The 26,205-nt window shown below is 39.7% G+C and overlaps 1 protein-coding gene across 2 annotated transcripts in view; it reads right to left on the minus strand.

Moving 5' to 3' along the window:
- Window positions 1-550: 550 nt before the first annotated feature.
- APBA1 (amyloid beta precursor protein binding family A member 1) overlaps window positions 551-26,205 on the minus strand; it is a 90,057-nt gene continuing 64,402 nt past the window's right edge. The window contains exons 4-13 of one of the 2 annotated variants that reach the window (XM_055791093.1): window positions 23,799-23,838; window positions 19,324-19,469; window positions 13,984-14,016; window positions 12,814-12,900; window positions 12,077-12,262; window positions 8,483-8,662; window positions 7,262-7,474; window positions 3,371-3,490; window positions 2,598-2,738; window positions 551-838 (exon numbers count right to left, since the gene is read on the minus strand). In XM_055791093.1, coding sequence (XP_055647068.1) covers window positions 767-838; window positions 2,598-2,738; window positions 3,371-3,490; window positions 7,262-7,474; window positions 8,483-8,662; window positions 12,077-12,262; window positions 12,814-12,900; window positions 13,984-14,016; window positions 19,324-19,469; window positions 23,799-23,838 — 1,218 coding nt within the window. In that variant the 3' untranslated portion in view covers window positions 551-766. The remainder of the gene's footprint in view (window positions 839-2,597; window positions 2,739-3,370; window positions 3,491-7,261; window positions 7,475-8,482; window positions 8,663-12,076; window positions 12,263-12,813; window positions 12,901-13,983; window positions 14,017-19,323; window positions 19,470-23,798; window positions 23,839-26,205) is intronic. The other variant, XM_055791094.1, reaches the window with a different exon arrangement.

Here is a 26,205-nt window from a genome sequence, read left to right on the forward strand (position 1 = left end):
GAGGCAGCTGTAAAAAATGCCTCCCAAATTACTTAGTGTAAGTAATGCAAGTGTAACATGTTTCAGCAACTCATAGAGTACCTTTTGGGGTCCTACTGTCATGAAGAACTGATGACAGAGGGGAATTAAAAGGTGTGTATTTTGACGGTCCATTTTACAACAGTAGGGTTTACTGAGTTTTCACAAGCAGGTAATTCTTCCTGAAGGCAAAATTATCCTTTTGGTATTCTACTTTCCCTACAGACATAAACCTTTAACACTGAGCTCAGTGCCTGTGGGAAAATAGTGCCAGAAAAGCAGTGTCACATGCAGGATATCCAAGAGAAGTCTTTGTGCCCTATACTTTTATCTGTTTGGTAAAGACATATTTTGTTCAGCAACATTTAGTTTACTTAGTTTGTCCAATTATAGCTTCAATAATAAAAGTTATTATGTAGCATGAAGCGGAGTCAATCTTCTTTGTGAATCGTGCTGTGAACAATGCTGCAGTTATCTTCCTGTTTTGCATGTGGAACTGCATGAAGTTTCACTTGTAAAAAGACACAACCGAAATAGTCCTATAGATATATTTTGCTCCCTCCCAAAATACAGGAAAATGGTGGGAAGAAGATGAAAAAAGGGAGGGAGGACAGAGAGATAGTGTTGTGTTTGTATCGGGCGTGGGGGGTGAGAATGTCTTTGCAGACACAGAAATGCAGTGCTAGAGAGACAAGCACTAATGAGGAAAAACATCCTCCATGCACGTTGTGACGGTGAGGTGTCAGCTTTAGATGTAAACTGGTTGCTCTTGTGCAGTCAACAGTCTGTACATGGCAGCTGGCATAGTCTTCATATGAATCTAGAGGAAATATGGCAAGTTAATCTATGTTCCTAACATGCATACTACAACAGAGGTTGGTGAAGGAACTAGCTAAAGTCATACAGAACAGAAGGGGAAGGTAAAACTGAGTTCTCATACCCTTATTAAAGTATTGCAGCTAGTGATTTTACAAAATCGTATGTTTAATATCAATGAACCATTTGAAGTTGTGGACACTTCACATTTTCAGATTAGGATACTTCTAAAGAACTATGGCTAAGTAATAAAACAAATGGTGCGCTGGCTTGCTCTCGGTTCCACTTCTTAAAGTTGAGTAGCAACAGGCTAACAGAGGTAGAATCACAGAATTATGGAACAGTTTGAGTTGGAAGGGACCTCTGAAGATCACCCAGTCCAAACTGCCCTGCTGCAGAGACATCTTTCACTAGATCAGGTTCCTTAAAGCCCCATCCAACCTTTGAACACGTCCAGGGAGGGGACATCCACATCTTCTCTAGGCAACCTGTTCCAGTGTTCCATCACCCTCATCATAAAAAATTTCTTCCTTATGTCCAATCCAAATCTACCCTCTTTCAGTTTAAAGCCATTAATCCTTGTCCTATCACTATGCGCCCTTGTAAAAACTCCCTCTCCAGCTTTCTGGTAGGTCCCCTTTAGGTACTGGAAGGCTGCTATAATACTTCTGTAATACAGAATTTATAGCTGTTTGTTAGCTTTTGCCTCAAAGCCAAAAATCACAGTATCATAGAACCATAGAGCGGTATGGGTTGGAAGGGACCTTTAAAGATCATCTAGTCCAAACCTTCCTGCCATGGGCAGGGACATTTTCATTGAGTCAGGTTGCTCAAAGTGCCATTGAACCTGACATTCAAACCTTCCAGGGATGTGGCATCCACAGCTTCTCTGGGCAAACTGTTCCAATATTTCACCACACTCACCACAAAAAATTACTCTCTTATGTCCAAGCTAAATCTACCCACTTTCAGTTTAAAATCATTGCCCCTTGTCCTTTCACTACCGGCCCAGCTAAAAAGTCTTTCTCTGTCTTTCTGATAAGCCAGTTGTAATTATTGACAGGCCACAACATGTCGCTCCAGAGCCTTCTCTCCTTCAGGCTGAGCATCTCCAACTCTCTCAGCTTTTCTTAATAGGAGAGGTGTTCCAGCCACTGACCACTTTTGTGGCCCTCCTCAGGACCTGCTCCAACAGGTCCATGCCTGCCTTGTACTGGGGAGCCCAGAGCTGGCAGCAGTACTCCAGGTGGGGTCTTGATGAGAGCAAAGGGGCAGAATCCCCTCCTTCAACCTGCTGCCACGCTTCCTTTTATGCAGCCCAGGGTACAGTTGACTTTCTGGGCTGCAAGTGGACATTGCTGGGTCTTGACTAATTTTTCATCCACCATTACCCCCAAGCCCTTCTCTGCAGGACTGCTGTCAATCCCTTCATCTCCCAGTCTGCACTGGTGTCAGGGACCGCCCCGACGCGGGTACTGGATCTTGCACTTGGCCTTGTTGAACTTCATGGGGTTTGCATGGGCCCACTCTTCAAGCCTGTCACGGTCCCTCTGATAGCATTCCTTTCCTCATCTGCACCACAGAGCTTGGTGTCACCTGCAAACTTGCTGAAGGTGCACTCAATCCTACTGTCTACATTATCGACGAAGACATTAAAAAGTATTGGTCCCAGTATGGTCCCTTGAGGGACACCACTTGTTACTGGTTTCCACTGGTAACAGTGATTGGCTGTTATATTGCCTAGACACACTGCCTGCTCTTACCTCACCAACAGCATTTGAGAGAATGTGAACAATTTTCTCATGGGGTGTTGCTACAACACTCTGTCCATTGATTTCAATGATCCGATGGCCGACACGTACACCTCCTCGCTCTGCTATACCTCCTCTCATAAGGCTACAGATCTGTAAGGGAAAGGACAAATTTTTCAGGGTCAGAGGCTTTAGATTACTCATTTTTGCTTGTAAACTGTAAATCAGCATTTAAACACAGAGGTTTTCAACAAATTCTAAAATGTAATCGATCACTGATTCAAATTAAAATTTGTTAGTGACAAGTAACTACTGGATATTCTCTTCCAAGAGCAGAACAAACTGTCAGAAAAGGCTGTTTGTGTTGTACGGCACATATGTTGTGATTTGGAAATTTAAGAGTATATGAAGGACCACAGTTTAGCAATGTTCAGAAGGCAGATGCCTTACAACAAAAGGGGATCGAGGACTGTCTTTTGCTTGGTTAGACACAAATGATGCAGATTGAAAGCAACCTCTACCACACATTTTTGTTTCTCTACCTAAAACAGCTTTTCGGTTCCTCTGGCTGACTCTATAAAGTTGTGAAGTAAACAGAGTCAAAGACAAAAAATAACTGTGATTAACTGAGCTTCTATATAGGAGACTTAACACATGTGCAAAGTCCTGCTTACTGTAAGGGAGAAAACAGCTACCTCTGCCTTCCCACACTGAAACTTACCCACAAATAGATAAGAAGTTTCTTATATATTAAAACTTAACCAGAGAGTGTGGAAGCTACTTACAATCCCATTCTGCACACTGAAGCCCAGCTGATATCTGAGGTCCGGTCTCCTGATCAAGACTGTGGTTACTGGAGGACACCTAACTATGTTCAGCTTAACCCGGGCCTGGTTTTTCAAACCCTGAAAAAAGAAATCACCATGAAAAATGCTAGCAAACTCAGTGGAGGTAGTAGGTGATATAAAAAGTGTTAAAATATTGACAGTCCTGAATAAATACCTCTTTGTATGCATTGTAGCAGAATCTCATCACTGAATGCCAGACAGCAGCATCAGAATGTTCAGTGAAATGAGTGAAAAGATACCAAATTTTTCTTGCTGAGAAGCTGACAGTTTTTTTTAAGAAAACTAGTTTCCTGTCAGCAATTTCTCCATTTGATAACACAATCACATATAAAAAGAATATCAAATGGGCCTATGCAGCTCACCAAAAAAGCAATGACCATGGATGGGAATAAAAAGTTAAATAAGTAGCGAAGATAGTTAGAAATAAGTGGCTTCCCTAATAGGATATACGGAATTTTGTCAAGCAAATGGCAGGTCCTGCTCGTATCATGCTTATATAAGCAGTGCTCATAATTTCTGTTTCTCTTCCCCTTCTAAACATCACATTCATCATGAACTCCTTGCTACAAAAAGAAAATTGAAGAAGGAAAATTTATTTTTACTGGGTGGTAAAACACTGGAACAGATTACCCAGTGAGGCTGTGGAGTATCCAGCCTTGGGGTTATTTAAACCCTAGTGGGCACAGTCCTGAGCAACCTGGTCTACTTTGAACCAAAGTACTGATCTAGACCAGCTTCAGTGGTGACTGCCAGCCTGAGAGACTCTGTGATTGTATGGCTCCATAAAAACTCAAATGTAAAAATGCAGATAACTGATCTAAGCCCTTCTACAACTTTAAGTAGTCAGAGCTCTTGGAGATTGTCAAGACATTTTTCTGAAATGCTTCATTCACACAAAGGATTAGCCATAAATAAATGCATTAATAAAATCCACATGGAGAAAAAATGCTTTATAAAGAATACAGCAACATTCACCCTACTTAATACAACACCTACCAATTTCAGTACCTGCTTCTGAATTCGTTTTATATGTACAATTGAAATCTGGGTCCCACCGCAACTAAGAGGTGTCTGGCACGGACTTGAAAAGGTTAATTCTGAAGAATAATTCCTACTATAGCTAAGGTAATACACTGAAGTATGTACAACCAGTTTACTGCTGCTGATTCTGTTGAGCCACACTCCAGATTCAGCAGTGACTTGTGTAACTAGACTTGCATCCTGCCAGGGTGAACTGCCTTAGAGTCTGTTTTCCTGTCAGTCCTTAAACTGGATGTAATCATCACATGGGAAACAGTTGCAGTCACTTCCACACCGTGCTGAGCTCAGCTCGGCTCTTATTGAAAGTGGCTCCAAGAGAATGGGCATGTGAACACCGCATGACAAAACACATGGCAGTGGGAACTGCTTCTACTCCACTCCCAGCAGAAGGGTTTGAATGCTGTCTCTTCCATGACTACGGACTCCTCCATTCTGGTGAGGACTTAGCAGCACACCACACATGCTCAAGGGCCATTCATCTTCTATATGCAGGTCTTCACAACAGCGCACATTATAGAAGATAGGGACTACTCAACCTGCACTAAGCTGTGAGTTTGACGTTTACTCAAAACTCTCAGGCATTTTTGCTTCATCCTTCTTAATCCAGGAGAGCAGGAGTCATGCAGAATACTGGAGATACCCATTTCTATTAGGAATTTAGGTGTCTAACCTCAGTCATGTGAATTCACTCAGGTTACATGCCCTCAACAGAGTTGGTATCATTGTGCTCTCACTTCCCTGAAGAATGTGCAACTTACTTACATGTATTCCTTGGAAAAAAAGAAATGTGGTCCCCACAAATAATTTTCTAATTTTACGGAAAGCACATATATTTCAAAAGTGGCTGATTTCCAGTATTATGCAGACTGGTATCATATACTGCTCAGAAACAAAACAATTGCATCATTTGACCAACTTATTTGATTATCTAGTCCCTGAGTCTGCTTCTGTTTGTAGGCAGCACCAGATGCTTCTGAAAAAGATACAAGTAATGTAATACAATTAGGAAACAACCACCACATATGGAAAGCTTCTTCCAAGCTGTCAGTTTGCAGTTGTTTTACAGTCAATCTGTTACAGAGATTACAGCCATAACACTGAAATTATTTCATCTGAAGTGCTTGTGAGATATTCTTAGCTACATAATATTCTCGTATTTTCATAGAAGTCCTTACAGCATGCTAAAGAAATCTGAAATCCAGAAACATTTCTGCCACATTCATATGTGTGCTTAGAACATTCAGTGGTATATATACTTGTTACTAGAAGTGCCATATGAACAGCTCCAGATGTATGGTTACGAAGACCTGCAAACACACAATCTTCTCTTTAGAAAGACAAATTAATGGCTAGCAGTTCCTATGGCAACAGCAGTAAGTATCAGCGAGGAACAGAAAGGTCTGCAGAAACTGGGAACACCAAAGCTGGCTGTTTTGAGAAAGTACTGATGAGCCCAACAAAGCTCCACCTGGAAAAGCTCTGAATCAGAGAAGTGTAACTCATCACAGGTGTAGAAATAAGAGTGATGTGGGATAGGAAACAAGTACGGCTAACATGAAAAGTCTAAATTTGCAGGGACTTTTGTTCCAGTGAAGCTGGCACAAAGATACTTAATATGAATTCTTTTTTCCTTCACAAATATAAGACAGTTTTTGCCATGCTTTTAGTATGTTAAACTTCCAGGCTATCATTTCTATTCACTGAATCTAAAATGGCTGGTTCAGTGACTTACAGAACTATTACTCATCAGAACTCAGCATCAACATTTTTGGAAACCAAAATGGGAAGTCTTTATAGCAAATATCTTGGTTCAAGTATTAGGAAACTAATTCATGGACAAAAAAAAAAATGTACTTTGTAAATGCAAAATTTCCTTTGCAATTTAAAAAAGTACAAAATGCAAAAAAAAGTATTAAATAACACAACTTGTTACAGGAAGTTGCCTAAATTAGTAATATAACACGCATATTCCTAGAAATTAGAGAAGGACATCTGTATAGCACACCACCAGCATTACATTACGTGTCTACATGTTATGATCTGCAGGAGCTCTGTGGGGCTATTTTGGTAAATAACAAAGTCCATATACCTACATCTCAAACATTCTCTAGTGATGCACCTTTCCAGCTCTTGAAACCCTCATGTTTAAACACTTATTTCCTTGTATGCTACAGCTACCCCAGACACTCTCCAGTTCCAGTTGACCTGTATGCTTTTTGCAGTCACATATTTTTCTGACAATTACAAGAAAGCTCTTATAATTAAAATATCTCATTTAGCTAAGTGAAAAGAAGCATCATACTTTCAAATAAGTAGGGCAAAGTTTCTACAGAGGATAAGTATGTCTTTACTTCAAAAGTTTTAAAAATAGTTATAAACAAACAAACAAACAAACAAAAGCATCAGCTCTATTTCAGCCAGATTCTAGGAGACATTTAAACAGCTAATATGGCCTAGGACAGTATTAGGCACCTGTGCCACCATTTGTCACACAAAATTTAAAGTGTGTATCTGGTAATATCTTCCTTCTGAACAAAATATTCTCTTGCAGAGTGAAGTTCTGCACAGAGTCCTTGCCTATACAAGTAAATGGCACAGCTCACTTTCTGGGAGTCAGAAAATTGGGGTAGCATAATTCTCACTGTAAAGATCATAAAATGGAAAGAGCTATACAAACATTTGGTAAGAAATTACTTAAGAGTTCTATACTTCCTGCTCTCCTTTTTAAAAAGGAGATTATTATGTAATCCTTTTAAAATGTGCAACTTCCAGAAACACTCTCCATACCTTTATAATACTCTGACACGTTGAGAGTGGTAAGCCAACCAAACTGGTCCCATTGATTGACATGATCTGGTCCCCTATGTTCAGCTTCCCAGACTTCTCTGCTGGTCCTCCATGCATCATGTTGGCTATGATAACTGTAGGCAAAATGGATCCCCAGCCAGACTCCACAATCACTACACCTAGGATCTCTCCCTTTTGCTTTTCAATGTAAACCTGTATCATAAGAAAAAAGTGTTTAAAAAAAAAGCTTCTTCACACCTATGGAACTGACTAGCACCATCCCTCTCCAAACATTTGTATAACCAACAAACATACACTCTCCCTATTTGCAACATTCATAATTCAATGGCAAAACAAAGTAGTGTACACATCTTACTACATTTCATTTGTATTCAAACATGAAATCAAATATCAGCACTACATAATATAGATTTTGCTTAATGCAGAACACACCCCTCACAACTTATTTCTCCATACGAGCAGAGGAGATTGGAGTGGAAGAAGCCCTGGTGCCATGGCCTTTGGCAGACAAAGCTAAAGAGGAAGAGACTTGAAACAGTTTATGACTGTGGATTGGAAAACCATTGCCTGTGTGCTCCAGTGGTGCACTGGCTCATCTTTATTAACCAAGCTGCGAATCCTTTCAGCAAATACAATTCTTTAAAATCTGGAATCAGCCACTTTCACCAACACCCATGACTCTCTAATTTTATATTGTTTACTGTAATCTGTTATATTGTATTAATCTGTTAATTTGTTTTAAATTAATTTTCAAACACATCTGATAATTGTTTGGTAAAAAGAACACAAACAGATGGTGTATCTTTTCACTGCTGACTTGTGTTCGTTGTTTGCCTCTGATGCAGAACTGATGACAGGGTGTTCTACTTGGGGGGATGTTCTAGATCAGGGGTCCTCAAACTTTTTAACCAGGGGGCCGGCGCACGGATGCAGTGGCAGGCAGCCATCTGTGGCTGCTTGGTTTCCCCCCCAACGCCCAGCTGGGGGGGGGGGGGCGGGGGGGTCTGTAAATACCGGGGGCTGGATTGAGGACCCTGGGGGGTCGTATCTGGCCTGTGGGCCGTAGTTTGAGGACTCCTGTTCTAGAGTCACTGAGGTCATTTATAGGAAGTATTAATGGTTTTCTGATTTCTGCCAGCGTGGGCCTGCAACCGATACAGAGCATCTTAATGCTGTTATGCAAGAAAAAATGAGACATACATCTTTGCAGTTTTCAGATTTGGAGAAGTGAATCAGGTCATCGTTGTACATGTCCTGGGTATTGAGCAAGTCACTATATTCCTTCTGGCTAAGGTCTTCTGGGTTGATTCCATTTGCCCTCAGAAACTCCTGGTAGGCCACACTAAATGCTTGACCTATGGACTGTGCAATCAACTGTGCCTGTAGCAGTTCCCAGAGAAGAGAAAAGAAAAAAGTGAAACATTCTGATGGTCTTGTCCACTGATACTTTCACTGTTAAAATCACACTGTAAAATGTCAACCATCAAGCTGATGAACCTACAAGTTACGGCAATACAGTTTAAAAAATACTTATGCATTAAAGATTAATTTTAAAGACCCACAAAATGTCAACACATTCACCTGTGCCATGAATCCAGCTGGGTAAGCGATTATAAATATGAAATATAAATAAAGCCATCCTTTCACAGTTAAGAACTGCTAATGTAAATGTAAGGAAATACCCACTATAGTGGCTGTAGCCCACACCTACAATTCTTCCCACACATGCAGCTCCCAGATGGTTCTCCATCCTAGCAGAGGCAATGCCATTCTCTGACAAGCCAGCAGTGAAAATGAAAATGTCTAGTGGAAAACACAAACCCACATTTAAGAGGGCATTTCCTCCTTTTCTTACCCTGCTTTAAAACCATCACATATATATTGACTGCTCCTACCTCAGTCACAGATGAATAAAAGGAAAAGGGCAGCAATCAGTGACTGGATCCAGGCCTTGAAGTAACTGGAAACGGTCACACACATCTCCTTCCCCACCCTGCTACCTCCTTCAGCCTTTCTCCCCACATTTCTTGTTTCCCTCTCTCCAACTCCCATGAGTCTGCCAGTTACCTGTCCCTGTCCTTCTCTGCCTGCCCTTTGTGTGCACCCTCTTGCACCTGCAGCTTCCCATCGCCTTCTCTGCACCTAAAGCCACCAAATGTGCCACTCGCTACACTGCACTGCTGCCACCACAAATTGTTCCCTATCTGCAGCAGTGGGAGAGAAACTGGGCACAAGGCAGACACGTGGAAAGCTCTGTGTCGTGCAAGGTAGGAGATGCAGCTGGAAACAGCAGACCAGAGGGATGCCTCCCTTGGAGTTAGTGATCATGTTTAGTATGAGACAGGTAATGGAAAGAAGAGGAAAGCAGCACAGCATGGTGCAGAGTACTGCTGTGTATAACTGGCACAATATATGCAGTAAGTACTGTGTAGCGAACAGGAGTTGGACACTGTGTGTACCAAAACAGACCCCTGGAGCACAGTGCTGCTGGCTGTGATGAAGGGAGGGAAGAGGACAGCTCCACAGCTGACAGGCTGGGGGAGTGCTAGCGATGAATGGATACTGCTGAGGTGTATTTTCATACAGCCTACCAGCTCTACTTAAAGTCCATTTTGGTCCCTAATAAAGGAAGAGTTCCCAACCCTGAAATAAAAACATGATTGTATCTTAAAGCAACTCAAACCTGCTCATGACAACAGGATGATTGCTGAGAAGGCCAATATTTAGCCTGGCAGTATTCACCAATGCTCAGATCAACACAGTTTTGACAGCAAGAACAAGACAGCAAGAAAATGGGAAAACTACACCTCCATAGCTCTGTAATGTGCGGAGATAAACGCAGACTTTACATTCATACACATGTATCTTCTCTCCAGGAAGAGACCAAGTCCCAGTTGGACACCCAGCATGTGGACACATCACTAGGATTCAGCTCATTTAAAGATACAGCTCTAAATACAGTTGAAAATCCAGTGCTGTCCTCCTTAGATAAGAACTCTTCCAAGTAGAGACATATTCTGGCCAACAGCCACTTGAGTACTTACAGCTTCTGTGTCAGTTACTGGGTAAATTCTTCTAAAATACCCAGCTGCCCCAGAAGAAGAAAAGGTGACAATGATACATATATGAGTTTTATAGTATGAACAGGCTGTACAACTCCACTGGCTCTACAGTATCTTTGAAGCTGCCATCTCCTTGCTGTTAACAGGTGCTGCAAGGTTTCCATTCTAACTCTTTCTCAGTCATTTGGGTATCTGAGATGAATTTGCAATCTATTTGTGAACTATACCGTGACTAAGGAGAGGTATAATCTCCTGTAACATCTCAGCGTGTTTTCACATCACTGAGCAATGTTTTTCTTTCATCTACAGGCATATACTTTCCAGGCCAACATCCCGTGGCAGAGAGGGGATCACATCCGACACAAATATGGGCTGACCCAAACAAACCACAGAAAGTAATGTCAGTTATCCCCAGAAGGAAACAGAATCCAGCTAGCCAGAGTATTAATAGCAGCCTGGGAAACGGATCCAGGAAGTCTGGATCATAGTCAGACCACCAAAAGCTGAAGGAAAATAAGCTCCAGCCTCTGGTATCTGACTGTTTTTTGCCTTTTCAACTGGCCAGTAAGACAGCAAGCGGTGTCCAAACTTGTGACTAGAAAGACAGGAAAAGCAGCATCAAAGCTGTTTTATTTTCACACCAGTTTCTCGAAAGGCTTTGCAAAAGTGGCCTATATCTTATTTTTTGGGGAAAAAAAAAAATCACAACTTCCTATGCTCTCTGTCAAAAATTTGTTTGAGGATCAATTCTGTCAGTGCTCTTGTCCTTACTTTTTAACTTCAGCAGTAAGTCATATAGGTACATTAATCTGCACCCATATACTTTATACAGACATGGGTTTAGTAAAGATTCATCATTACATAAAATCAGTTGCTTATTCAAGAAAACCTTCCCAAGTCCTTGCTGATACATTACAGAGTGGAAGACACAGGAGTATTTGATAAGAAACTGATTTTCACCTTAGTTCTCTTAAGTAATACTCTGCTATTTGGAGGGCTGAGAACTGAGATCTTTTATTTTCCCAAATTATTAGGGCTAACCTGATAATGATCCTGACAACTACATATCAATCCACTTCAATCTGATATGATTGATTTTACCTTTCAGTTACTGAGCTTTAAAAAGTGTATAAAATCAGCAAGTTATGCACATTGATTGTGAAAACACACTATCAAGTCCCATATCATGTAACTTAGTAACCTGCACCATAGACTAAAATTTACACAGCTGTGTCTCTATTCAGCATACTTTGGGACTGCTGAAATTACCAACTTCCTTTGCTGGCTTTTTGATATGATGTCAGCAACTGCTCCCCAGTACAAGTCTCAAACAAACAAACAAAAAAAATCCCTCACCTTCTAGTACGTATCAGTGACTGATACTTGATGCAAGATTTAGGATTAGAATTTCTCTAGGAAAATAGGCATATCTGATAGGCTTTCACTCTCACACACGGAATCTGAGCTAGGATTTGTGGCAACTGGACCCTCCTCTCATTGTTACTGAAAGGCACTGAAGAAGCTGGCAGATGGGAAGCATTACTATAAACACCAATTTTGTGAATAAAATGTCAGGTGCAAACATGCAAACAGAAGGCATGTTCCTCTACTTAGATGAAGTATTTTGTTGCAGTTAAAGAACAAATGGGACTGCTTGCAATGGACTTCAAGCCTACTAAAATATGCTTACACTTCCACCCCTAGAAAACTACAAGACAGAGTAATTCCTTACATCCTCAGACTCAAAGACATGGCAAATCATTTTGTACTGCCTCTTTCCGTCTTGAGAAGGATGAGATGCTTCCACATTATCCTGGGAGTTAGACCGTGGCATTCGCCTACGAGCCATCAAAACAACTATATTTCCTATATCTGCAATATAAGAAATGGTCCGCAGGGGATGATCCATCATGGTTTCCTGGGGAATACAAAAAATAACATAAGTACCTGTTTCAATGAAGTTCTTATTGCACACCTAGCATTATGAAAACAAACAATATAAGACCTTTGCCAAGTGAAATCTGTAATACCTGTCATGCATGAAGGCAGATGCCAAAAGAAAACAAGAGCTTCACTTTCCAAAAGTAAAGCAAAGAGCAAGTTTTACAAATTAAAGCTGTGTTTTCTGTGGAAAAGCACATACAGGCCTCAATATCGGCATGTGAGTATGCTGGGCATGTATGTGCAAAGGACTATAGACTTCAAATTGCCACAAGCAAACATTTTGGGTTACTCTGGACACAATCAATACTTGACACATTATAGCTCATAAGAAGTGAGCTGACTGCAATTAGCTTACCTGCAAATTCTAATAATTTCTACAGTCAGACATACCACAGTAATTTCATGTATGACACAATTCTTGAGCATGGTGCCTGGCCTTTTTAAAGGACAACTTTTGGCAGGTAGGTGGAAGTCTGTTTCAGAAGCCTACTACCACAATACTGACAAAGGTGTCTTTGTGTATACCTGTGTGTCTGCATTCAGTACTTTTATTCTCTGTGTAGAAATGAAGAGGTCTACTTCAGTCATGGGTTGAGATTCACCTTCTGGAGCCTGAAAATAAATGGATTAGTGTCAAACAAACACATTAGGTACATAGTTACTAATTATGTTAGCTTATGAACAGGGGCGCACCAAGACACAGTCAACAGAACAGCAATGCAAGATAGAGTATTAGACTGCAGAAGCCAAACACAAAGATATGGAAACTATATACATATATGTGAAAGTGAACTGGATATTATTTGAAAAAAATGTTAACACCATAAAAGCTTCACCAATTCAGTAAAAATATACCTGACTGCAACATGAACTATATAAAGATTTCATGACAATCAAAATTATTCTCCCATTTTTCCCACACTATGAATCCCACTTTAAAGAAGGTTTTTCACACAAGCCATAGAAAGGCTTAACTGCATCTCTTGCCTGAGAAATTTGTATATGGGCTAACAGTGACTGCCAAGACCAATGGAAAAACCTGCACCACAGGTAGGTACAGTTTAGGCAATTCATAATGCAGTTCTGGTAAGACCTTCACAGTCAGACAATATATTATTCAAGCACTAACACACTTTAGAAGTCGTATTTTGTTAACAGAAAGCAAAAAAATTTAATTTTTTTAAAAATAATATTTGCTCAAAGATACTTAGAAACTCCATAAATGAAACTTACTACTAAAATGAGTCAATCTCAGCATATTACTATGTGTATATACATAAATGTTTTTTTTTGCATCCAGCAATTTGACACATCCGTAAATCAAACAAAGCACTCTTATAGAAAGATAACAAAATAAATAAATAAATAAAAGACTTAATTTTAATCTATCGTTCTACAGAATTAAAACCTTTGCCATGTCAGTCCTGTTTCTTTAGTATGCATTTTGGGTACTGCCTGTAACCATCCAATCTTTACTCTTATTTCTAATGTGAAATGGCTAATGATAAGCAACAAAAAATGGCTGATCAGGCAACTGATTTCTGAGAAATGTCAACTTGTATGGTGGCTCAGAAACAAATCTAAAAAAAACCTTGCTGGATGCAGAAAATAAAAACATAAAATAAAAAGAAAGGCAAAAATCCCTCCCAGAAAACAACACGCATAACATCAAGCTGATGGGAGTTTGTACTGCACCTTCTTCCTGCTTTTGGCTAATTTCTGGGCCATCTGCTTAGCATGGAACAAACAGAGACAGGACAATAGTTAGAGAAGGACTTACAGAGACTCCAAGTCAAGCAGGAATCTGTATGCTAATGCCAGGGCTCACAGACTACTAGCTGTTCTAAATTAGTCCCTGCTTAGATTAATTTCCTCCTTTTCTTTTTGGCTTAAAAAAAGCCTAAAATTTTCATGTTTAGCACAATGACTTTAAAAAATAAACTGTACCAAAAAAGTCAGGAAGAACATGAAAGGTTTGGGTTTTTTCTTGTTGTTGCTTTTTAGTGTTTGGGTTTTTTCGTCCATTTAAAATGTTACTCAAAACAAACAAGGGGGTGGTTTTGTGAGTTTTTTTCTTGGGATTCTTTTTAAGGACAAAAAATGGCACTTCCCATCATTTACAGCAGTGTTAACCATGATACCACTTCTTTTGAATCAACACCAATGTAAAAGGTGAAAGAAGAATCTTAGCCATTATTACCCCAACATTTTCAGATCTAAAGAATTTAGACTGACGTTTCTTAATGCTCTCATAATTAAACAGTCTTCAGAAAATAACCTCTCTAAAACTACGCTGTTTTCCTGGAAAAACAAAATGACACAAGTTAACTTTCACCTCCATTCTGTGCAAAGTTCTCCTCCTTCTGTGCAAATACATCCACACCAATGTTAACATTGCATATCTGGACAACAGGTTTTACTGTGACACCTGCACAAAGATACGTTAACACTACCACATTTTTTCAAGAAGGCAGTGGAGCATGTACTTCAGTTCCACAAACACGTGAATCCAGGTTTCTTGTCACCAAGTAGTTTAACTGATTTACATCCAGACACGTATCAACCCATTGCAACAAATTGATTCCTCATGTGCTACTACTATAGCAACAATAACAACACAAATAAGCATTATTCTTACAGGCTTGCAATCATTAATTCAAACCCAGGTGAACTGAACTTACAGACCTGCTTACTGCAGAAACACAATACTCACCAGGCTAGCAGATATCCTTTTACTTCCAACAGTCTAAGCTGCTTAGCTTAGACTGTTGCCTCTTAGCTAATTAAATTAACAGGTGTACTTGTAGTGGGAAGGAAGCTTAGTATCACAGGCTTCATAAAGATGCATGGCTAACTACTTCCATGAAGAACAAACAGAAAGCCTGAATCACAAGACACATCAAATGTTTTATACTGATGCTCACAACTTCCACCTCTCAGGTTTTGTCTAAACAAATCTGAAAGTGGCTACTGAAACTTCAGACCTTGCTGCTTATTTACAAATAACATTCTCTCACTAGCTTTTAGTCACCTTTTGGAAACTTAAGAAATATTTGATAGCCCGGTGACTGCAAACTACTGCAAAAGCAATTAATAAAAAGCAATAATAAAAAAATAATAAAAAATAACTGCCTCATGCTGCAGGCGCTTCATTAGATTAATATTAATTTAAATTGGTAGTCAGAAATGACATAATCATCTTGACTAACAGCTGCTTGCTATACACTGGACAAGGGGGGGGGGGGATAAACTCAGGAGACAGAGCATTTAAATTGTTTCCAAAACCAAGCTTCTCTTCTGACAGCTTGCCCCACTCCCCAAACTTTACAGAGTGATGGACCTCACAAAAGAAGAAAAGCACCAGCCAAAAAGAATAAAAAGGGGGGGGGGGAAAAATCCTTGAGCTAGAGGTTTACAATGCAGAATCACAGATTCATCAAAACACACTATCATTCAATTTAATGAAAATTCTGCTCTTGCACTGGAAGCATCTGGTCTTAGTAGTATTTTAGTTTTTTGAAGAATTACTTTCAAATATTTCATAAAACTAAGGTGATGATATGGAATAACCAATTCTAGTAAGTGATTTAACACTACACTGAAATGCCATGAAAAGTAGTCATGGTCCATGGGAAAAAAAAAAAAAGGATAATTCTATGCAAGACACTTTACCAATCCAATCCTCTTTATCACCATGTTATTTTGCTAATTCAGAGCAAAAGATTCTAATTTTTAGAAAAAAACAGAAACTACTTAATCTAAATAAAATACAGTTTTTCTAAAAATATAGAGTCCAGACTTTTCATTTCAGGTAAATTAAATTTAACTATGTATCTAGTAGCAACTTCCAAAATTACAAATTGTTAAAAAACAGCAAGCTTCCACTTTTCCTACAGGATGTCTTAAAGATACTCAACCCATTTAACCTCTACAAAAAATGTACTGCAACTCAGTGAACACCGAGATGATACTGAGTGAACAAAATGTGCGTATTATTCCCACACACGGGTTCTACCTTAAATTACATTCAGTAATTACATCAGTTGTTATCTAAAGATGTTCAAACCTGCCACACAGCTCAAATCTGCTGATGAAAAATAAAAATGAAAGTTAATTGTTAGTTCAGATGTGAAATGTAACCAACACAGATCAGCTGTGAATTGTAACCATGAACATCAACTTTTTTATTGTTACAAGTACTATAGCTCCACTCCAAGCAAAATGTGAAAAGGCATTTTTTTCTGTGGTATCTAAAGAAACGACACTACAGTCTGAAGATGGTGATATACCCTTTCTATTACTGAAAGTACCTGCTAGTGGAAATGTGAAATAACTGTTCTACAAACATCTTCAAAGCAGTGCATCTGTTTTAAATTAGTTTGATTTCACAGAGATGAAGTCCAAAGAAAAAAACAACCAACCCAACCCTCATACTTCTAAACTGAAGAGATACTTTAAAGCAGCAGCGAAGAGAATTGTTTTCAAAATCTGTTCATATTCTAAATGACTATGTGGTCTGAAGGCTCTGCTAAAAGGAAACATTATAGGGATTAATAAATTCAAAAGGAACACACTCATAGAGAAGCTATGTGTACACAGTGGGCTTTAAACAAAGCTCTTCCCCCTTTTTAATGTTCTTAACTTCAAGTCTGAAAAATTTTTAAAACTCATTCTTAAATCATAACCTTTGTTTTCTTTAACTACAGAGAAATGTTTCACATGCAACACCTAACACACTGTAAACAAACACGACTAGCACCCAAGTATCTTAGTCATTGTGTGAACAATATTTTATACATTTGGGCTAACACCTATATTACGCAGTGATGAATTTAGCAGCAGGAACTCCATCATAATGGATGTCTCACTTAAAAGGTTTAGCTTTAATGGCAATCAGAAAACCAGTCAAAACCAACCCAAATAAACCAAAAACCCCAAGGTGCAGGGAGGTACATTTACGTTGCCTGAGCTTCACCTAGAAGCAGAAAAGCAGTAACTGTCAAGGAAGTGTACAATGGTATTGTGTGCCATGCAGTAAGCCAATAATTTTCTGAAATACAGTTTCAGAAAATTCTGCACACCAGCTACGGTTTTACCAGGTCAACAATGTAATTACTTGGGCCTCCATCCTGAGGTGAATTTACTACAACCAAGAATATATGTGTCTGACAATTTGTATGGATGTATAAACTATGGGGTTTGTGAGTGAAATGAGCTGAACAGATTTCTTACGTTTTGCGGCACAGCACTGATGAGGCATAACAGAATCCTCAGAAAGAACTTTATTTTGTTAAACAATTTCTAAAAAATACATTTAGTATCAGGGAAAGATTCTACACCATCTCACAGGCCCACTTTGAACCAATTCTGTTCTGTTTTCTGTAACACATTCTTTCAATCTCTGTCTAATAGTGTACTCCCATGCAAGTTTTACCTTCCAGGTGCAAACTTCCAGCCCACCCCCAGGTTCACGTTCAGTTCCTGGTACAGTTTCCTGCAGCAGCTGTTGCTAATCTTTCCTTTCAATCTCCAGTGATGTGGCCCTCCTAGATCCAGCCTCACTGAAGCCCGTATTTCACTCCCTTCTCTATCTTACCTTTAGTCTCCTGTGCATTCAAATCAGACAACTTTTCTACCATGTGGCCCAGCATCAGGAAAGAACACATGGGGACTATTAAACAGCGAGGCACAGCCTTACTCACACCCAGAGCAGGAAAGAAGCAGACTCTAGGGGAAAATCTCCACTGTAGCTTTGGGAAGAACCCACCAAGACCTGCCAGAGTTGAGAAAGCTGAGTGAAAAAATCCTTTTAAAAAATGTCACTGAATCCAAAGTTTCCAATAAACACAGATAAATCATTCTTTTTCAAAAGGTTCAGCAGTTGTTTAAGTTTGTGGAAACTTCTACAGAGGTGGCAGAAGACGACTTATCTGTAACAGGAAGGCTACACCCCTGCCTCGAAAATGCTAGAGTGTTAGTGATTTTCAGAGACAAGGTTACAAGAAATTATGTATTTGAACATCAGCAAAATTACACTTTCTGGAAGTATCTCAATGGTTCTACTAAGAGCTTCACTGTGAAAGTCTCATTCACAGACCGAACTGAACACCTGGCATGGAAAACATTGGAAGGAATAGTAACAGTAGGAAGAATCAGCCAACCTTTAATAGACAGTGCTATCGGCTTTGCTGATAACATACTGTCTCTCCTCCTCTCCCTTTTATACGATTGCACACAAAGTTTGAGCTGGAATCCAAAATAAACTACACAAAAGAGGAACACACAAGTATTAAACTAAAGAAGACTTTCAGATAAGATTGTGTTGGTTAGCTGAATTAGCAGAAGATGAAGCGGTGTGCATACCACCCAGTCACATATGGGTAGTGGGAATATTGCAGCATACTCTACAACCATGCAGTACTTAACTTCAGTTGACAATGTCATTATTGTTACTTACAATACAGCAGCATGCCCATTGCTTGTTGCGGCCTGTACAGAATTGGTAGGCACTTCTGTTTTCCAAACAAACAAAGCAAACATACCAGATTCCAGGACAAATTATTTTTTTCCATACATCTCGGTACAATCACAGGCTTTTCTTTTTCTTTTTAAATCAGTTCATAGCTATTATGTGGTGGAGAAACTAGTACCCACAACAGGGTCAAAAATAACTGCAAACATTACCACAGTACCCATTCCATCAAGCGTAAGGAAAGAAACACCTGCAGTACTTACTGGTTATACCCTAAACCTGTTTTCCCCCCAATACCCAGGTAATATATAACTTAGACCACTGAATCTGGCTTCAGATCTGGCTTAGAGTACATGGCAGAAGTATTACTAAACGGGAATTAAAATTATCTGGTAAATTTTCCTGATCAGTGTTGTTCCAAAAGCATCACTAAATACGTGATTTATTTTGCAGAAAGAAAGATGAGGAACTTAAGCTTTCTGAAACCACAGATAACCCCACATGGAAAAACAAGTTCATACCTTAAGGCACGCATATAATAAGGAGCAGGAACCATTCCTCACCTTGATTCTGCTGACAGCTTCCTGAGCCTGCATCATTCTCACATTCTTGGAGGGGGTTTTATCAGAAAGGAGTTGAGTGGAGCCAAGGTAATTGGCAGCAAAAATGATGCCATCGATTAAGTCTTCAGGATCACAAGGGCCAGGAACTGTAACACAGGAAAGCAGTCGCTGCGGAAAATGATGCTGAACCACAGCAAAACAGCAGCAATCTGACAAGTTGAGCCTGAACCTGATGGCTGCAAATACTCCTCTGAAATACTTCATAGTTTAGCATGATCATATGGCAACCAGTACTTTCAAAGGTACAAAATGCCAAGTAAATGCACTCAACATCTGCAGTGGGTTGACCCTGTCTGGACACCACGTGCCCACCAAAACCGCTCCATCACTCCCCTCCTCAGCTGGACAGGGAAGAGAAAATATAACGAAAGGCTCATGGGTTGAGATGAGGACAGGGAGATCACTCAGTAATTACCACCATGGGCAAAACAGACTCAGCTTGGGGAAATGAATTAATTTACTGTCAATCAAAAGAGAGCAGGCTGATAAGAAATAAAAGCAAATCTTAAAACACCTTCCCACCACCGCTCCCTTCTTCCCACGCTCAACTTTACTCCCCATCTCTCTACCTCCTCCCCACCCAGTGGCACAGGCGGACGGGGAACGGGCACTGTGATCAGTTCATCACACATTGCCTCTGCTGCTTTTTCCTCCTCACAGGGAGGGCTCCTCACACTCCTCCCCTGCTCCAGCGTGGGGTCCCTCCCATGGGACACAGTCCTCCAGGAACTTCTCCAACATGAGCCCTTCCCATGGGCTACAGTTCTTCACGAACCGCCGCAGCGCGGGTCCCTCCCACGGGTGCCGTCCTTCAGGCCCAGCCTGCTCCAGCGTGGGTCCCCCGTGGGGTCACAAGCCCGGCCAGCAAACCTGCTCCAGCGCGGGCTCCTCTCCACATGGGGCCACAGGCCCTGCCAGGAGCTGCTCCAGCCTGGGCCGTCCCCAGGGTCACAGCCTCCTTTGGGCACCCACCTGCTCTGGCGTGGGGACCTGCATGGGCTGCAGGTGGGGATCTGCTCCACCATGGACCTCCACGTGCTGCAGGGGCACAGCCTGCCTCGCCGTGGGCTTCACGGCGGGCTGCAGGGGGATCTGCTCTGGCACCTGGAGCCCCTCCTGCCCCTCCGTCTGCACTGACCTCGGTGTCTGCAGTTGCTTCTCTCCCATAGCCTGGCTCCTCACTCCAGCTGCAATTACTGTTGCACAGCAACTTTTCCCCCTTCTTAAACACGTTATCACAGAGTTGCTACCAGTGCTGCTGATGGGCTCAGCTTTGGCAAACAGTGGGTCCAGTCTTGCAGCTGGCTGGCACTGGCTCCATCAGACATGGGGGAGTGTTCTAGCAGCTTCTCACAGAAGGGACCCTTGTAGCCCACCCAGTACCAAATCTTTGCCACACAAACTCAATACAATGTCTCTCCAGTAAAAGCCTTAACTGTTAATCTAGCCCATCTCTCATAATAGCTTGTTCTTTTGTGAGCAGGGATCATCCCTGAGCAAAATAATTTCTGTAACTTTTCACTGTTATAAAGGGACAGACACAGTCACTGAGCTTTTCCTCACCCACCAAAACCAGCCTTGCAATGGTAAGACTGACAGTCACAACAGAAAGAGGAAGGGTGCAATTTAGTAACAGCCATCAGCCACTTGCTCACCTGTGCCTTAGCTGCAGTTAGTGCAACAGGCATTAGAACAGGGGTCCTCAAACTTTTTAACCGGGGGGTGGGCGCGCGGATGCAGCGGCAGGCAGCCATCTGCAGCTGCTTGGTTTCCCCCCCCAGCGCCCAGCGGGGGGGGTGCGGGGGGGTCTGTAAATACCGGGGGCTGGATTGAGGACCCTGGGGGGCCGTATCTGGCCCGCGGGCCGTAGTTTGAGGACCCCTGCAGTAGAGCCTCCACAGGAATGCTTTACAGGTACAAAATGTCTCCCCTTACCAAGAGGACTGATTGCCCAATTAAGAAAAGTACTTTTATGCCATCACTGTTAGTCTCAACAACGATATTGAGGTAAAGGACAAAGTTAAATAAAAATGTTGTTAAATACACAGAACTTGGGCTCTCCTAACGGCAGAACAACTCTTTGTCCTGCAGATTCTGAATGACCTGATTCCCAACAACTTCTGTGAGAAGTTAGATGGTATTGAAGTGTTCAGTACCTGAATATGCAAATCCTTACACAGCAGCATTTATGATCTCCTAAGTTTTTGGTATTTGGCATTTGTATCTAAAAATTGTATATGCAAACATGTTCTATTGTAACACCTTGCTACATGTTAAAATTGTCATGATCCAAAAGGGAGGCTGGTTAACCTAATTATGTTCAAGACAAATAAAAATGCAAATCGTATTAGAGAATGCTAAGAGTAAAAGTGTCTATATTCTATCACCAAAAAAATAAACTTTTTCAGTTTGCCTTTTTTTCCTGTAAGAGCAAAGCAAAAACCCTACAATATCGGAAGGGAGCTTTTATTAGCTCAAGGGGTATCTTGAGCTATAAGGTGATGGGGCTTAAAGTTTAACATTACTCAGAATGCCAATTCTGTTCTAACTGAAGAGATTAACAGCCCCTGAGAATGAGCATGGGTAACTTTGGCCCCAAAGAAATGCAAGTCACTATTTAGATTAAAATGGTAAAAGAAAGAGCTGGAGACACTGAAACTATACACACGGACAGAAGTAGATACATAAATCTTATGAGCAAGCTCGTCTCCTTTATGGTTTCTTTAAATATGAAAATTTATGACTAGTAATTTTAAGATGCTCATCTCCAAAGTGCAGAATTTGTTCAGATACTATGTATCTGGAAAACTCTCAAAATGAATGAGTCACTTTCAAGCCCCCCAAAACGGGAATTTTTTCCTGAAGGAAATGTATGCATCTGGAAGTACTGTATATTTGCACACTCTTCCAGTCCTGAAACCATACGGCATTTCAAGTGTTGCTATTCGTTATTCTACATACCAAGGCCTTTTCACCACTTTCATCACTTCACTATAAAGGGCACAAACCCCTTTATAGTACAATTTCTGATCAAAACACAAAAATCATAAATATAAATTGACAAAAGTGTAGATAAGACTCCCAGAAGGAAGCATATTAAAACCAAAAAAGGCATGTGCTTTACTTTCTTCAGTGGTGAACACACAGACAGCGCTGCTTTTTTAAGATCCCCTCCATTTACTACTTCTGACAATTAAATTATTACCTGAATGAAAGTACTAGCAAGATTTTCTTGGACTGCTAGTGCATAAAAATGGAAAAACTTGGGGTTTTAAGGAATTTTGCACTGGATTGAGATCTAAGAAAATTTTAATTTATAATTATTATCTTTTGAGGAGAGAAGGACTATTTAAGATAGTCCTTGGTAGACAGGGCTACCACTAGGAGATGAATTTCAGTTCTAGAGTGATCCTTCATTGCTGCAAAATTCCAGAGCTCATCTAGTTTCAAAACAATGTATGAAGTTTACGCTATTGACATTCTAGTGACAGATTCCAAAATATGCAGCTCATACACTGAAGACTAAAAAATGATCCAATTGCAGTCTAAAGAGAATTATCACATAATAGCTTAAACACAGCACACTGTAAAGTAATCCAAGGAGTTCCAAGACAGTCCAAATGATGTATCATCTCAACTGTATTTCTGGCATTCCATCAAGCATATGCAACAAGCACTGTTAGGGGACAAAAAACTAAATGAAACTTCAAATTTTCTGCTTCTGTCACAATGAAATATGCTGCTGCTCACATAATGAAATAACTGTGGTTTACAGCATGCAGTCTTCCTGTATACACAGGATGCAGACTCATACGAAAGGTAACAGAAGTTCATGTAGCAGGTAACTTGCTTTTTCACATTGTTCTGAATAAATTCAGCACTAGTACAAACACAACCTTCACTCTAAGACAGGAAGCACTACTTAATTAGAAGACAAGCAGCTGTAAAGCAATGCAGACTTCCTTTGGCAGGGCTCCCAATTAATCAAATTAATTCAATTTTGCTAATTAATCCAACTGAGATTGGACTGAATCTGCCAATTGAAATCAGTGCAGAACAGAGCACTAGAATCTTCTCGCTTAGACTGTTTTCCTTGTCCACACACATTCATATGTGTTGTGTAAATACCACAAAAATTTAGTAGTGTTTTAAGTGATACTGATAAAAAAATCAGCAGAACTGACATAGAAACTACGAATGAAACACTAAAAAAATAAAAGTTCCAAGTTCCTGAACTACAAAAAGAGCACAGTACAATTAGCTCAGGTTCCAGACTGGATACAATTTACTCTAAATGAGTACACCCAACCCTTGCAGTTTTTCTATTCAGCAAATAAAAATAAAATTTTAGATGTTTTAAATATTGGAGGTTTGAGGATATGAAAAAACATTTAGAAACTGTAGAATTATCTTACCTTCAACATAGGTTGGAAATGAAGCCAAGCTTTTTCTGGACTGTAATTAAGACAAAAAGGATTTCAAACAGAACAGAGCATGCACAAATATGCATTCAAAATTTCTCCATGACAAAAAAAGAAAAAGTAAATCAGTCATATTTATTATCAAAGGAAGATCACCACTTATTAAGATTTATTATTACATTTAGTATTTTCAAAATCTAAGCACCTACTAGATTTAAATTCAATGTATTCCATTTGTGTCTTTACCTACCAGGCAACATGCTAGGCCCAGTGTTCAGTTACTTGTTGGTGTTCAATAGTATATTAACTGTCTACCAATAGGTGCTCTAATTTTACTAATCAAGAGGTATGCCAGAGAATACATCATATCTCAAATAAATACCTGCAGGAATATATAAAATAAGGCTATAGTGTTATTATTCATGACTGAAAGCATCAGCCTGGTCAGTTATTCACTAACAAAATTGTTATTCATTAACCAAATTCTGTTATTCATTAGGACAGGTTTTAGAGGTATCCCTCACATTAATACAGCCTTACAAAAAGCTTTCTAAATTTTAACAGGTTAGGTAGCAACCTGTGTTCTGTGGAGTAACTGAATTCACTTAACATCTCACCACCAAGTATGGTTACACAATATCAAGCACAAAACCACATCTGGTAGCTTCACTTATGTAAAAAGTGAACAAACAAAAAAAATCCTGACTTGCCTATGTAAATACACAGTCTAAAGTAAGACCTTACTTCTGACTTCAATTTTATGTGAAAGACTAACACTTCAAACATGTGAAAGCTACGACTTCCAGTGAGTAAGACTCATCATTTTGTTATAATCAATAATGCAAACAACATAGGAAAATTTATCAAAGAAAATTCTGTGTGGCAATATACAGATGGCAATAGGTATATTGAAATACTTGCTGATATCACATGTGCTGCAGATAAGAATTCTGGGTATCCCAAGGATTACAAAACTTTAATGAATCTACAACTGATTGTATTAGCAGTAACTCCTCCAATGACTGTTTAATACAGTTTTATTAAAAGAAAAATCTCTGTATGATCAGAATAATGCATAATATCTTAAGACAATTTCCAGCATATTTCCAGACAACATACACTGAAATATATGCTGCATTGTTTTCCATTGTGAACTAGGCAGTTCACAGTTATGTGACAGTTCAGTTGACTAACGCCAAGGAGTCTTTTCCATTGTAACAAATAGAAAATGGATTTTAAAAGTAGTATTTTTCAACCAATGATGCTCATCTTGCTATAAAACAAAACCTGTGAAACAAAAACAAAAGATGCATGACACACAGATCCTGCACAGCCTGTGACCACCTGCTGTTCCTTGTGTAAATGACTATAGTGTACTGCAAAATTGAAAAAGCTCTCCATTAGAGATTGTACTAGCATAAATAAAGACGTTAATAAACCAAAATCTCCTGATATTAAGGCATTTAAGCTGGTGTGAGGACACTGACATGCCTTTTCAGAACTGTGGCTTTTTGATCTCTTCGGGTGAAATGTTTTTACTGGACCACCGCCCACACAGTCTTCAACAATTGTTTGTAATTGCCACTGGTCTGAAGACCAGAGAAATAGTAAAGTAACAGGTAAAGTTACCAACAGGAGGAAACTTACACCTTTTAATTTACATATCATGAATAATGAAATATTAAGTTCATTAATGTTTCATTACTCTTGTTAATCCCATTGCCACCTAGTATTGTAAAATCTGTATTTTTAAAAAAGGTTTTACAAAGACCTAGAAGTCATTCCTAAAAATTATGAGGCCACTTTATCACTGTTGTTCTTCCATTAGAAGTGCTAGAGCAGGAATTACTGCTCACCTGAGGGAAACAAACAGCCTGCCTGACACATCCCACAGTGAAACCTGATTTACCACCTCTGACACCATGTGTGAGCACATTCTAAAAACTGAAATGAGTAGCATCTTGTTTCTTTTCTTCCTTTGGGTAAGTTTATTGATATCTAAAAACTGCTAAAAGTTAGGATATATATGAAGTGACAAATCTGTACTGAAGAAAGCTAAAGGCTTTTACAAGCTAACAAATATAGCAGATGAATATTTAATGGCACAATCTCTTGTTGAAGGCTTTAAGTACATGAGAAATTATGAGTGTTTTAAGTCTTTTGAAACCTTTCATTATTTTCTAAATGCAAATACGGACCAGCACAAATACATGCATGTTACAAGCTTTTTTATTCTTTAACAATAACATGGGGGGGGGGGGGGGGGAAGAATGGATTAATAATTAGTATTTCTACTTAATCACTATTGCCAGTTAGAGCAGATCAGTTTTTTTCATTGTGGACAGTAACTCATGCATTGCTATCTGTAACAATATGGTATCTTGTCAGACTAGAGTTTCTA

Source organism: Falco peregrinus, chromosome Z, assembly GCF_023634155.1.
Source record: "Falco peregrinus isolate bFalPer1 chromosome Z, bFalPer1.pri, whole genome shotgun sequence".
NCBI classification, from domain to species: domain Eukaryota; kingdom Metazoa; phylum Chordata; class Aves; order Falconiformes; family Falconidae; genus Falco; species Falco peregrinus.